We start from the raw sequence: 15,244 nt of genomic DNA on the forward strand, positions 1-15,244 counted from the left end.
TTACTTTTATTAGTGCTTTAATCGCGTGGATTCAAGGTTCAACTCCACATTAATAATGCTGTCGGAGCAGACTGCTGCAATAAGGAATACATTGTCGTACTGCTCATACCTACAATGTAATGTGTGATATTTTTAAACTAAAAGGTAAAATCTCTTATCACGTAAAAGAGATTATGGCCGTTAATATGTGAAAAATGATTGTTGCTACTAACCTTTCTCACATGACTTCAATATTTTTTTTCAAAAAGGCGAAATCCTAATTTCTCTTATAGACTTGTAAATTTGGCAATTAATTTAGTTAAATGTTCTTTAAAAATTGTTATCTAGTGAGTTATTCCTATTACTAAGTAATTAGGTAGAATTCCTTTACAAACGCTTAAAACCACAAACAGTACGTGAATATAGTATGCCCTGGCAAAAAATGTTGCAAACAATTAAAAAATTAATGAAATGACGCTAGAGAAAGGTGGAAGAATTGGGAACAAAACGTGAGAGGTTAAGAAACGTTAATTGTGTACATACCATGTGTACAAAACGTTGTAAATGGTTGTTTTATTAAGGAAAGAATGAGTTTGGAGTATTGGGTAACAAAAACCGATTTGATAGTGTTAAATTTATGTCATATCTCTATTATGCACTCTGAAATATTGGCGTCCAATCAAATGTTAATATTTATGCCACTATAGGCTTTTTAAGTGCGGTGTGGCCGTCAAATTCTATCAGGCCCTCCGGTCCTGAAAGAATTTGACGACATAAATTACCCTTTCGCTTTTCTTTTGCCACCCATTACACATTAAAAGTTCAGTGTAAGCGAAGATATTTCTATAATTTAAAGAATTCTGACATCAACTCAAAAATCACCTCGAAAACTTATCACCTATCACGATATATATATTTATCTCATCTAGCATACTTTAAAAATTGGCTATGCTTAGGCAGGATTTTCAGGTGTCGAGCGTATGTGCACATCCGTTCAAAGGAGTGAATCTAGTTGGCCCCTCATGTCTCTTATCCTGATGCGAAGTTGCATGCATTGAACAATATATCAGAGAAAAACCTCCGAATGAGTTTTCACTCTAAATATGAAGAGATTGTTGCAAGGGAGATGTAAAAATAGTTTTCTTCTTTGAATATTAAAAATTATAGCCAGAACTAAAAATGATGCCGAAAAATACTCATGTGAGTTGAATGTAAATCAGTCAAAAAACTGTGTGTAGAAACAAAATTGATTTTCTCTATATCACGTTTTACACTATTTTTATATTTCAATGTGAAAAATACACTTCAGAAACTTTCGTAAAGAAAATTAGTTTTCATGTTCTTTTCTTCTCAATCCTGGACTGACATGCATTACTTTTTAGTCATTAATGAATATCGTCATTTTTAAAATGACTCATTGCTAATATCGATAGTTTGGCCAACTGATGTTGATGAGGTCTAATTAAAACAGAATCTACCGGGTTTTATATTGCAACTAGTGGCTATGCCCGGAATTGCCAGAAAACTCTGTACGTACAGATTTGACTTGAATTAATTCGTATAATATGCCTTTTTACGTGCTTAAGAAGTTTTCCCAACAATGAATGCTCTCTCCTTCCCTTAGCTTATTTTCCTTTCTGTCCACTACGCCTTTTCCATCCTTTGCCAGACCAATATTTCAAAAGCCTCAAATGTACGCCTGTCATCTCGCTGCAATGACCATATTTCCGCGCCATACAAAATAGCACCAGGAACCTTTTGTCACTAAAAATTCATAAGGACTTAATTTTTGATGTTGCATGCTTAGGGTGCAATCACCTCTCCCCCACACCTTAGCGGTGGCGGGCAGTAGCCATGTAGATAGAAGCTGAGGGTGGCCAGCGGCTTCACCTGGAACCGAACCCAGCACATCCGGTCAGTTGTTTCGAGTTCTATTCACGGTTCTACTGCGCCCTGGAATTGAGAAATAATTTCGGAAGTAATTGCAAATGACCGTTAATAACACTTAAAATTTTATCCAGGAATTTTCTCACCAGGACATGGTTTCGTAGCCATCAACATTTAAAATTTGTACTCAAGGAACTGATGATAAAAAAATTGTTTGGAATAAAAAACAATCCAGAGCATTAGAAAAGAATCTCGATAATCTTAAAACATAAAAAATGAAAAAAATGACTTCATCCGAGAAGCAATTTTCACCAATAGCATAATTGTATATTAAAGTTTGGCACATTTTTGGAACCATTCAGACAATCCTAATCTTAACTATTTTTTTATTCATCTCCTCTTAATTTAAATTTGTCTAGCTTAAAGTGAACCAACCAGATTTTATTATTATGTAAATATATGCTATAATAAAGTTCCTTTATCTGCTAAAAAAATAATTTTCGCATTTCACAAGAAGCTATTCATTTAGCATTTTAACTTCCCCAACCTGGCAGTATATATCAATGCTAAAGTGTATAATTAATATAATGAGTACCTACCAAAATATAATGAGCATTTATCCACAGCGCTTTATTTAAGCGCTTCATTGCAAAGTAGTTTTAGACTTCGTGTTTGGGAATTTGAAAATTTTAAAGGTTTCCGCATAAAATATATTTGCCGTCGGACGCTTTGAGCTTTAAGTAAATAAAGGATCCATATCTTAACACATTCTATTATGGATACGTTTTACAGATTAAATGTTACTACTAAAAGTTTACCACTAAAAACAATGTTACTACTAAATTTGATAACAGCTTTTGCCTCGGATGAGGTAACTTTTGCAAAAAAAAATCATTGGGAGACTATAGTTGTACTCTTTCCCATTGACCGATATTTTTTAGAGCCGAATTTCCAAAATGACCTTTCAAAAGTGGTTTCGTCTAACGTGATCGGAATGCAAAATTTCTCTGCCGCTTTTGTTTTCCTTCATTCATTTTGCGGACACGTTTCAAATTCACGCTGAATATCACTCGACGCTGTTAAAACTCAAAGCACACATTTTATTCAACAGTTCCGAATACAACAAATTCGTTTTATGACCTAAACCCATCCGTCAAGATGAAAACAAATGTGGCAATTTTTTTATCATTTTTACGACCCAGTCGTTGGGTCCGCCGTCATCAAAACGATTGACTCAAGTTACAATATTTATTCCCGAGTCACGTGTATCATTAATATTTCATATGCCGCGCGAGAATTTAATGTACGCGTTGCTTAGTGATTGCATATTAACTAATTTAATCCAAGCAGGATTAATGATAGATATAATATTTTATAGAGTAAAATAATTACCCATTCCGATTATAAAATCTAGTCAAAATTTAAAATTATGAAAGAGATTACGGTAATAACAAAGCCAAAGAATTTCAATAATGTGATATTAAATGAAAAACATTCGGGATGTGAAGTATAGCGTAGGCATTATTCAAAATGTTGATAAAACAACGATAGAAAAAATATTAAAATCAACATTTCAAAATTGTTTACTTTTGTTGATTGATTGTACTCATGTGAGTGGATAAGATAAAAAATTCGCACGATGCCTTCCCTATATTTTTAAATGACCGAGTTTGCCATTTTGCTCTAAACAGAGGATATTTCCTTGCCGGACGCGTATCGGTCGTGACGTTGATTTACCATGATTACATTTAACTTCCTGGCTCCATTTCTTTTGGAAACTTTATGGGATTGTAATGGTAACTGTGTCTAACTAATTGTATAAACTCTCATCACAATTCAGTTAATATTTATTTAGAAATTGATTTTAAAATATCGCGATAAAAATACATGGCAAATGTTTTGAAACTTTAATTCACTTGCGAAAATATTGATGAAAATCATTAGTTATAGGATCGATTGGTTAATTGGAAAATTGCGTTGGCAATATTATCATTGAAACAGTAATATTTGCTAAAATAAAGAGTGAGATATTCAACCATGTTCGTAATATTAATTATTTGAAAATTTAATTCACCATACATTGTGAAATCAATAATTTGAAACATTAAAATCATCCAATTCCTACTGTGTGAGGTAGTTCATTGTCAAATAATTAGCATTACAGGTTGGGTTAAACAATATTTACTCGGCGAATCTTGTGACAACCGTTAGCGTACACGTACCTTTAACATAAAACAGACATAGGCTACAATAAAAAGACTAAATATTACCTTTTATATCTCTCGGGTAAAACGAAAGAGTTTTTTATTATGTGTTTAGGTTCATAATTATTTGGTCACCTACCGTATAGGTAGGTTTTGGATGGCGACATACAAGTTGTTATAAAAAAAAGACGGGACTGATTTTATAACTTGTTTATTTCGACGGATACAGCTTAATCGAACTTGTGGCCCTCAAAATACATGCCTTGGCTGACGAAATACCTTTGCCAAAGTTTCTTCCAGCTCTCGAGCCCTGCGTGGTAAGCCGCCTTAGGGATCCTCTTCAGGTCCGCCGTACAATTGGTTTTAATGTCCGCAATAGAGTCGAATCGGTTTAAAAGATGATTATAACTCCGGAAACAAAAAAGTCTGATGGAGCCACGTCTGGAGAGAAGGGTGGCTGCGGGATCACGGAAGTTCCGGTTCTGGCGAAAACCTCTGTCACGATCAGCACCGTGTGAGCCGGCGCGTTATCGTGGTGGAAACGCCATGCATTGTTTCTCCACATGTCCGGCCTCTTTCGGCTTACTGCGACCCTCAGCCTCTTCATAACCTGTAAGTAGAAATCTTTGTTGACGGTTTGACCTTGAGGGACTTATTCGTAATGAATCAGCCCTTGCCAATCGAAGAAACACCAGCATGACCTTCACATTGGACCGGGACATGCGAGCTTTCTTTAGTCGCGGAGAATGATGACGTTTCCACTAAGAAGACTTGGCCTTTGTCTCAACATCATAACCGTAAACCCAGGTTTCGTCACCGGTTACGATGGTTTTTAAGAAAAATTGGGTCGGCTTTGGCTCGATCCAGGAGTTCCTGACAAATGTCCACACGTTTTTGTGTCTGCTCATCAGTCAGCTCCCGCGGGACGACGCCCGTCATGCCCAAAATGCCTGTCAAAATTATCTGACAGGATCCAAAACTAATGTTCACTTCCTCGGCTATCTCCTTAACAGTTAAAAGGCGATTTTCCTGCACCAAATCGTTCACTAATTTGACATGGTTGGTGTCTGTCGATGTGTAAGGCCACCCCGTTCACGAATCTTCATCTGCCGAGGTTTTGCCCGATTTAAAACGACTGTACCCCTCAAAACACTGGCTTCGACCCATAGCTTCATTAACAAAGTCTTGCTGAATTATTCCAAATGTCTCCGTAGCTTTGCCAAGTTTGAAACAAAATTTCACCCTGTTTCTCTAGCTTATTCATTCCTGCCGTCGAACGCGGCGACGAACAGGTTAAGACACGTGCCGCTGCTGCTGCGTAACGACACGACGTAAACTAATGAAACTACTCTCGTTTTAGTTGTCAGATGTGTAGATAAATGGCGCACAGTGTCTCGTTTCGATCTGTTGAACGGTTTGCGCAGAATAAAATCAGTCCGGATTTTTCTATTATAATACCTTTTATAACACCCCCACATTTCCGAGGTTCACCCAAAAACCGCCCGCTAAATGAAATCCTAAATTCCGTACACATTCTACCTCTTTTCATTCCATCCAACATCATTATCCTTTTATTCTCTCTTCCTCGCCTGCCTAAAGTCCTCCCCTCTATCACGGTAGTAATAATTCCATAGTCTATCAAAATATGCACAAATCTTCTTATGATATCCGCCCGAAAATTCGCAATCTACTTGATTTTATGGATTCCCCTTCTTTCGCCCTGCCTCCTTCCCTTCCGATGCCTCCCTTATCACGTTATTTCCATATTATAATTGGTATTTTACCTGTTTAGGTAGGTTTTAGATGGAGAAGCCCTATGCAACTGCGCAACGATACATTACCTTGATCCTCTTATTTTAACTCAACCTACACTACCCGAAGTCCCTCTTCGATTCCCTGTATTGAAATTTCAAAGTACAAGATCTGTTCAAAAAGTGTCACGAATTTTGAATTTTCGCGGGTTATGTATATTTGATTTTCGATTTTTTTGTTGCTATGTTGGTACTTATGTCTCTCTCGTATGCCGAAACGTTCGACCATTTTGAATTTTTTGTTAATTGTTTACAGCTGTTTTGCTTGGACGTGTTTTGGCTTGTCTTCGATATTTGCCTGTTCCAAAAAATGGATCAAATAATCTGTGTCAAATTTAGTGTGAAAAACGAGATGAAGTGAGCGGACGCATTCCGAATATTAACTGTGACATATGGAGCTACCTTGGACCGAAGCAACGTTTATCGGTGGTACAAAATGTTCTCAGAGGGCCGAGAAGATGTGAACGACGAAGAGCGTGCTGGACTCCCGAGCACGTCTACAATGGACGAAAACATTCATGAAGGGAATAAAATATTATTGGCCAATTATCGAATCACCGTTAGAGAAGTTTCTGAGGACCTAAACATATTGATTGGCTCGTGCCATTCGATTTTTACCAATGATTTGGGCATGACACGGGTCGCCACGAAATTCGTATTAAAATGGCTCAATTTCGATTAAAAACAGCAACGCGTTAACATTGCTGATGAGGTGTTGAACTCTGTCCATGACGCCCCAAATTTGCTCCAAAGGGTCATAACTGGTGACGAATCATCGGTTTATGGTTATGACGTGGAAACTAAAGCTCAATCATCCCAATGAAAGCCGCAGCACGAGCCGCGACCGAAAAAGGCGCGCCAAGTTCCGTCGAAAGTTTTAGTTTTGCTTACAATTTTCTTTGATTACAGGGGCGTGGTGCATCATATGTTCTTGCCATAGGGTAGAACGGTAAATAAGGAATATTATCAGCAAGTGATGCGCAATTTGCGGAGAGCAATCTGCCACAAACGCCCGGATTTGTGGAAGAACAAAACTTGGCTATTGCCCCATGAAAACGCCCCTGCTCACACGTCGTTACTTATGGTCGAATTTTTGGCCAAAAACAACACACTAATGATACTGCAGCAACCGTATTCCCCAGACCTGGCCCCCAGTGACTTTTTCCTGTTCCCGAAACTGAATAGGTCCATAAAAGGACGACGCTACGCTACGATTAACGAGATAAAGACTGCATCGAAGGAGGAGCTGAACAAGATCAGAAAAAACGATTTTTAGAAGTGCTTCGAGGATTGGAAAAATGTTGGCACAAGTGTATAACATCTAATGGGGATTACTTTGAAGGAGACAAAATAGATATTCACGAATAAATAAATAACTTTTGAAAAAAAAACAAAAGTCGCGAAACGTTTTGTACAGACCTCGTATATACGGTTGAGTTTGGCATCCCCATGGAATAAACATCTGCATACAATTATAAAGGCGACATGCTATTGCAAATTTAACTGGCCCCATCGGAGCGGGTCCTACTTATTAGTGTAATAATTAAAACCCCAGGTATCATAATATGAAGATCTAAGATTACACTCTTGAATAAGAGTAGAAGAATAGATTCTCAAATTTATCTAGCTAAATCAGAAGAGCTTTGAGCATGTCGAAGTATCTTGTTTGTATTAGGGTGCTTCTTCAGTGATAAAAAAATTTCTTTGGGGAACATGTGCTTTTAAAAAGTAGTTATCATTAATAATGCTAGAAAATGGTAGCACCAGGGACTAAATATAATATAAATAAAGTTCATTCCTTATTCAATTGTATTATGTACATTAATTAAGTCTTCAATACAATTTACCTCGTGGTAAGGTAAAATTGACTCAAGTATCAAAATTAATCAAAAAGTATAAAGCACAGTTATCAACCCGAAGGTTGGTTTGACAGGTAAAGGTAGAGTTCACCCAATGCGTAGTCCAACAGCGTATGAAATTCACGCCACAGGGAAGGGGGGCCAGTTCCTTCCCCTGTGCCGGTTATGGTTTCCCAAGATCGCACTGTAGTGTGATGTGGTTTTCCGAAAAATCACCCAACTTGGATGAAACTGATGATGCCAAGGTGCGTCCCCGGGAACAGAACCCGGGGCCTCCGGTTAGTAGATTGACGCGCTAGCTACTGGACTACCTTGTCACCTATCAAAACATTATGCAAAATATTATGCATGCAAATCATGTGAATCCTTAAATGTTCATAAGATTTACTAAATATACACTTGAGGAGGGCGGACACTAGGAGTGAAACAATTAAGGTGTAATAAACAGGAAATATCTGCTGTATTTAGTGTCTATAGAGACAAATTAAAACCAAATTTACAAGGAGTAAGCATTTCAGTAATGGATCTTGATATTATGAATCTGGCATTTGTTGAAATTGCCACTCTCCAAGGGGCAATCACATCGGCTTAGACATGGTGTTCGTAAACTGCGAGATGGATTTATATTTCGAGTTAGCAAAAAATACGAGTCATCAGTTTCCATTTACGGAATAAATCTGACGCGTAACGCATTTCGAATCGGAATGAATTCAAATCTCTTTTGTGTGTTCGAAAATCCAGCTTAGAAGATTGAGTTATGAAGGTTCGAATAGACCCCTTTGATTTTACCACGCTCGGTTAGCGATCATAACTCAAAAAAAATACTTTCCCATAGAGAGGTTATGTCATCTACTTTTACTTTCACTTCCTTTTCACTTTCTAAAAAATATTTCATAATTGCTTAAAAGGGGGTAATTAAAGGCTCCGGTACATTGAAGACGTCTAGTTACCCTCTCATTTGGTGCCTCGTTGGAAATGATTTGGAAGACGAAACCCTGAGGAGGGGAGATGTGTGCGTGAAAAATCTGCAAAACTTACCGACATAGAGCTAATGCATAAAGATTTAAATGACAAATAATAATGGCCTATAAAGTCCTGCATGCGCGCGCCTATTTCCTCTAATGGAAGCGCTTTTATTTTACATATAAATTTGATAGCACGAGCTGAAAACCTCCTCTTTTTTTATCATTTTCCGCTCTTATCACTGCGGAGAGTCGACCGCCCTATTTCCCATCTTCTCCTCCCTCCCTCTCCTCCCCGCCCACCCACCCACACACACACACACGCAAACACACCCACCCCACGTACACACTTCCTCCGCATGGGAGCCCCAAACCCTTGCCGCGGCTTCTTCCCCACGAGGCCCACACCCTTTCGACTCCCTCCCCCCAAACCCTGGTGGGGGTACCCTCCCACACGAAAGGGAGAGGGAGGCCCATCTCACCCCGACTTCGCCAGCCGCCTTCTATCGCTTCCTCTCTCTCTGTCTCTCGTGCCCGCCCCTCTCTCCCCCCCCCTCTCCTCCCCGTGCGCCTTCCCTCCCCTCCGAGTGCGGCCCTACCAGGACGCCCCCACCCACCCTCTCCCCTCGCCCGCTTCACCCATGGCACCGCAAGCCACCACCACCGCCACCATCCTCCTCTCTCTCTCTCTCTCTCACTCCCCGGCTCCAGCCTGTCAGTTCCTCAGTTGCACGTGAGCCGAGAGCCACGGCAGTCGAAAGGATCAGTTCTCCGCACTGTTCTCAGCCCTCCCCGGCGGCCTTTTTCGCTTTAGCGCGCGGAGCTCACACGGAGCCCTACCGGAAAAGTTCCTTCTCCACGCCCCCGAAATCCCCCCCCCAATTGCCCTCCCTCCCTCAGCCCTCTCCGTCCCCTCCCGGAGTTTCTCCGGAGGTGCTCCACACGCACTCGAGGAGTTGCTGCAGTTGTACGCATTCTTACCCACGAGTGAGTCCACCTCTCCATTGCCCACCATCGGGCGAGAGGGTGTGCTCTGTCCCGGGTTTTTGACATCCTGAGAGAGATATATATGTATACATACACACACGTATACTTATATATATATATATAATCTCCACTCGTTGAGACGTTTTTTTCCCTCGTTCCGACTGATCGGTGGAAATTTTTCGGAATCCGAAGGAGGCGAAGGGGGAGAGAAAGAGAGACTTTTCTTTATTTCATCTTTTGCTGTTTGTTTGAAGAAAGCGAGTGGGTTGGAGGATTCCGGCGGCAAAGATGGAGCGACGCGGACTTTTAAGGTAAGGGTTCGTATCCCTTCCCCCGCCCCAAACCCACCCCGCTCTTTCCCACTCCGGGACCCGAAAGGGAATCTGTTCTTACCGAGACTCGATTTTCTCCAAGTTTTAGGGGCGATTTTCTGAGAAGGATGAGCTTTATCCCTTTTTTCCACAATACCGGAAGCGCTCTTTTAATGAGTGATCCATTAACGACGGATACTTTTTTCTGCCTCTTTTTCTTCTTCGCGGAGAAATGATTTCGATTGTGTGAGCTGGATAATGAAAAAGTTCAGAAGCATTGTTTTGTCAGGAGAGGAGCATTCTTTCATGGCAGGGTTTGGTCTAGTTTTTTCCCCCTAAGAGTATATGTTTTGTGTCTATGGAGCGATTTATTCGATGTATTATGAATTATGTTTTGTCATGAGGTACTCGCTGAGCGGAAACCGAATTCATTGGAACGCGTTGCTCCATTAACTATCTCCATGGAAATTTGTTCACAGTTTCTCGGACTGAGATGGTTTGTTGCGGTAGCGTACGGTGGGCCTACTATTCGTTCAAAAAAGACTATAGTTTAGGGTTTAGCCCCGATTAGGTTGTCCGAGTGATTCATTATCGCAGATCAATTTAAAATTTTGATTTTGTGGAAGTACCACCTTTCAACTCCCTCGAGCGCTTTATTGCCACTCTTTCGGCCGGCTCTTCTGTCTCGGAAGCTGGCTAACTAGCGTGACCGACACTTGAAGAGGAACTTGTGGCCTGCATCCAGCCTTGGAATTTGAGGCTTGCGGTGGATAAAATTAATATCGGAATCTGACCGCTCGGGTGAAATTATTGTGAGAAAGGTCGATTAAAAAAATAGATTTTGCTGTCGCGGATACGCACAAATGCTATGTGATTTAGCTGACAATAAATTGATTGGAATTGGTAAATTCAGCTCTGGAAGTAAGTGTTCATTAGAGTGCAAGAAGAAGCGTTGAACTCCGAATTCCCACTGATCATTCATCTCATATAGTACTATTGATTTAATGTGTACCACCAGATGTTACGATAACACACTTTCCACCAAAGAATGAAAATAATTTGTTTCCATTCTATATTTCCCGGGATATTTTATCATTACAACCGAATTGTGAATTTTTTTCTGCATTTTTTGAGATGCGTTTTATTTAATTCCACTATCTTAAATTCCTTATATCTCCTTTGATATATTATGTTGTTGTAAATAAGCCTCGTCTTCCATCAACTTCGTTGATAATATATTTGCTAGTCTGGAACTACCTTGGCGTCTAATCGCCTGCTTACGTACTTGTATTTGCAAAATTGTTGTTTACGGATGCGGAGGTAAATGTGCCACGCCTTGCTTTCAATTTCTCGTCTCGGAAGATGCGGAAACGTTTCATTCAAGCTTGTTCATTCTTAAATTGAACCACGTAGCACTGAAGTGTAACACTTGCTCATTTAAAATTCTGGACAATACAATACATCTGTATTGAATCACACGCGTTGAACTTGATTAGGGCTAGTTCTTTATGTTTATATTCATAGTAAAGCGACGCCCGAGTATTTTGACAATATCTGTATACATATGTACGTGTACATTTGGCATTTCAGTTGAGAAAAAAATATGAATCCTAATGAAGATTAATGAGCGAATGACATTTCATACGAAATTTCTTGTTCGTTTCAAACTTTATTTTATACTTCCTGTTCCATCATTCCATGATCAAAAACTCATGAAGGTTTCCGTTTGTCGGCATTAGTATCTTTACTGAAAGGGGACGTATGGACTTTTTTTTCTAAAATGATACTTACATATAAAGGCAATAGCTGTTTTTTTTCATATGAATTTCCCTAATCGCAAGGACCTCGCGTCCGCCTTGTGTTTTATGGACCAAATCTCAATGGTGTGTGATTATTCGAGTTGCTTTTGCGGCTCGTTCAGATCTCGGAGGCCCTCCCTCGTCGTAATGACTGTTTTGAACCATCAACACTCGGGCTCGACCTTCAAGGAGTTGTTTGCTCGTCCGGGATGTCACGTCTCATCGGAAGACCGCAGTCGCGGACGTCGAAGTGTAGGAAAGGTAATCCAAACCGATTGAGTCCTTCGACGGGGCGGCACGTCGGTTTGGATACCTTGCGACTCTCACCGGAGGGGTGCATTGCTTCGTTATTCTGAATTTCCTCGGACGCTCCTTCGAGTCGGTGACGTTTTCTTTTAGCTCGGTCTCATCTCAGTCGGGAGGCCTCTATTCCTTTTGCCTTTAAGCTCGGTTGAATGGCTGTCAATAGAAGGGAGTTACCTTATCCATAAACTTCGGATGCTTGGGTTCGTGAAACAGAGCATTCATGAGTACGGTTTGCGTAACCAAACAAGACATCAATTCTTCCCCTGTTGTTGATCCCCAACCACTACCATGTAACTGTTAACTAACGCGCTGATGGTTCTCTCGATGACCACTCGGCAGTGAAAACTGCGGATAATCAATTTAATCACCGCATGTGTTGCATTTATCCAAATCGGATTATTTTTTCGAGTTCAAGTTGCGGAAGATCATCCGTAATGTCTTTCAGTCATTTTCTTTTCATCAATGGAATGTTTTACTGGTATCCTCTCCGAATGAATAACTAAACAACGCGGTTATTTCATGCTTGACTTCGATCCCTGTAGAGCTTCCCTTGTGCAGAAAACGTCAGACGTTCAAATCGCTCCGTTCGGTTCGCAGTAGTGGTCGTCGGAGTGACATCTGACTTGTATTTTCCGAGCGTACTCTAGGATCGGAAATTATTAATTCAGCAAACTTAGCTAAATTGACCTTTTTGATGTTTATCTTATGTAGTTTCATTTCAAAGTTGACATAGGTATCGAGATTGAAGTTTCCAGAATCGTAAATCAAGAGGGAATCGACACGGTTGTTTTTAGTATTTTCTGTTTTACAGTTTGTTGCAAAATAAAACAAATTTGGAAGTGACTGTTCAGCAAACGTTTTTGGATGCGGTCATAGAAAACCTTTGTCTGGGAAAATATAAATAGTAACAGTCAAATTTTCATTCACTTCATTGGGAATACATTAAATCACGTGAAGAGTTCGCGAAACCGACCTTTTGCTATTTCGATAATTTTTACTTAATACGATTTTCATTCATTGATGCGGGTTATGTAACCGGTAGTCGAGCTAATTTCAAGGCCCATGTTAATATCTGAACTACATACATACATATATATATATATATATATATATATATATATATATATATATAGATATACATATATATATACATATATACATATATATATATATATACATATACATACATATATATATATATATATATATATATATATATATATATATATATATATATATATATATATATGTAGTTCGAGCTTTCGGCCCTCTCAGGGGCCTTCTTCAAGAGAGACTCTCTCTTGAAGAGTCTCTCTTGAAGAGTCTCTCTTGAAGAAGGCCCCTGAGAGGGCCGAAAGCTCGAACAATTTACCGTGTAAGTGTTCTTTTATATGTGTCTATTCTTTTCTATTTGTGTTATGTTGTGTCAGCCCATTATTGTGCCGCTCGTATGAGTTTTTCCGGACAATCGTTATATATATGTATATATATATATATGTATATATATATATATATGTATATATATACATATATATATAATATAAATATATATATATATATATAATATATAAATATATATATATATATATATATTATATAATTATCATAAGATTACAGAAATTATCGAACAATTGGTGATTCGCGTGAAAATGAATTTTCCTCTGCTATTTAGAATAATTTCCTAATTGGTTTTTCCCAGCAAATATCTTGTTGTAGAAAGCTTTGACGACAAAGAATTAATAAGGATATGAGTTCTAATCACTACGTACCATAAATTATTCGTTTGTACCGAGTGACTGTGCACGTCTGTCTAATACGTTGGCTCAAGCGTGAATTTTTCAATTAATACACACATTTGAAATATAAAATATACTATTCCTATTTTTTGAGTTTTGAAGGAGGTTTAAAGTCCAATTCCAGAGAAACTGCGGGAGATGCCGCAGCAATAACTTTTAACGGAGTCATCCGCTAATACGCATTTCAACGCAACAATTTCAGAGTGTAAAAATTATTCGCCTTGACCGGGATTCGAACCCGGATCCCTCAATGTCCGGTCGAGTGCTTTAGCCACTTAAGCTATCGAGGCGTCCTATTAAACTCTGAAATTTTCAGAGTTTTCCAAATTTCAGAGTTAATAGGACACCTCGAAAGCCTAACAGGCTATTGCACTCGACCGGACATTTAGGGGATCCGGGTTCGAATCCCGGCCAAAGCGTATGATTTTTACAATCTGAAATGGTTGCATTGAGGTTAAAAGTCATTAATTTGCATTTATAAATTCTTGAAAGTGACATTACTTACTCATCATTATTTTAGCATTTTTATTTCGGTTATTTCTGCTTATTTTAATCGCTAACTTATGCTTCTTTTCCTCAAAGGTCTTTTGAAAAATTGTGTAATATTTAGGGACCGAAAATTGGTAAGAGAGTGAGAAAGGTAGTGGGATTCCTCGGTAGATTTAAAAAAATAACTCCCAGTCTTCTGTTCCGTTTATACTCAGCCCATATTTAATACATTAGCTACATGAAAGCGGGATTTTATTCGGTTATGCACAGGTCGGCATCTCTTTATTTTATTCTTTTTTAAGGGCCTCGACAAAAATAGGCTACTTAATATACAGGAAGATATGTCCCTTTCCCTCGGATTCCGTCCTCCCAAGGTCAGATATTGGCCAAAGTGGTTTTTCATGACCAGGAAGATACTCTTGTCTTGAAAGTGCTAACTTTATGGTATTGCATGTTATAGCTTAATCCCTTCTTGTTATGAATTGGATTTCATCGTATGCCCTTTGTCACATTGGTTCGCCGTTGATAGTGGTTTGAAAGAGTAAAGAATGTGTGTGAAAATTTTCAGCTTGCCATTTTAAACAATACTTCCCAATGCAGGGAGCCCAAGCAAACGTGTTAATCATCAACAGTCACTTACGCATTTATGTTGACTAAACTTAATGGTGGAAAACGACTTTCAAGGGATTCTATTTGTAAAAAGATTAGAACATCGTTGATTGATTTCATTTCCGGTTTTAATTACCATCGCCAATATTGCTCATTTTTGTAATGCAATTCATTGGAATAAAATGCTATACATTCATGCAAAAATGTAGGAAAATTAATCTAACCTAATATATTGCAATTGTTAC

At 38.9% G+C, this 15,244-nt stretch overlaps 1 protein-coding gene across 2 annotated transcripts in view; it reads left to right on the plus strand.

The window, feature by feature from the left end:
* The first annotated feature begins 9,689 nt into the window (after positions 1-9,689).
* Ppn (proteoglycan-like sulfated glycoprotein papilin) overlaps positions 9,690-15,244 on the plus strand; it is a 458,808-nt gene continuing 453,253 nt past the window's right edge. For both annotated transcript variants that reach the window (XM_071598156.1, XM_071598157.1), the window contains exon 1: positions 9,690-10,000. In XM_071598156.1, the coding sequence (XP_071454257.1) occupies positions 9,978-10,000 (23 nt within the window). In that variant the 5' untranslated portion in view covers positions 9,690-9,977. The remainder of the gene's footprint in view (positions 10,001-15,244) is intronic.

The sequence above is a fragment of the Hetaerina americana genome, unplaced genomic scaffold (assembly GCF_022747635.1).
Source record: "Hetaerina americana unplaced genomic scaffold, ioHetAmer1.1.p SCAF_9, whole genome shotgun sequence".
NCBI classification, from domain to species: Eukaryota; Metazoa; Arthropoda; class Insecta; order Odonata; family Calopterygidae; genus Hetaerina; species Hetaerina americana.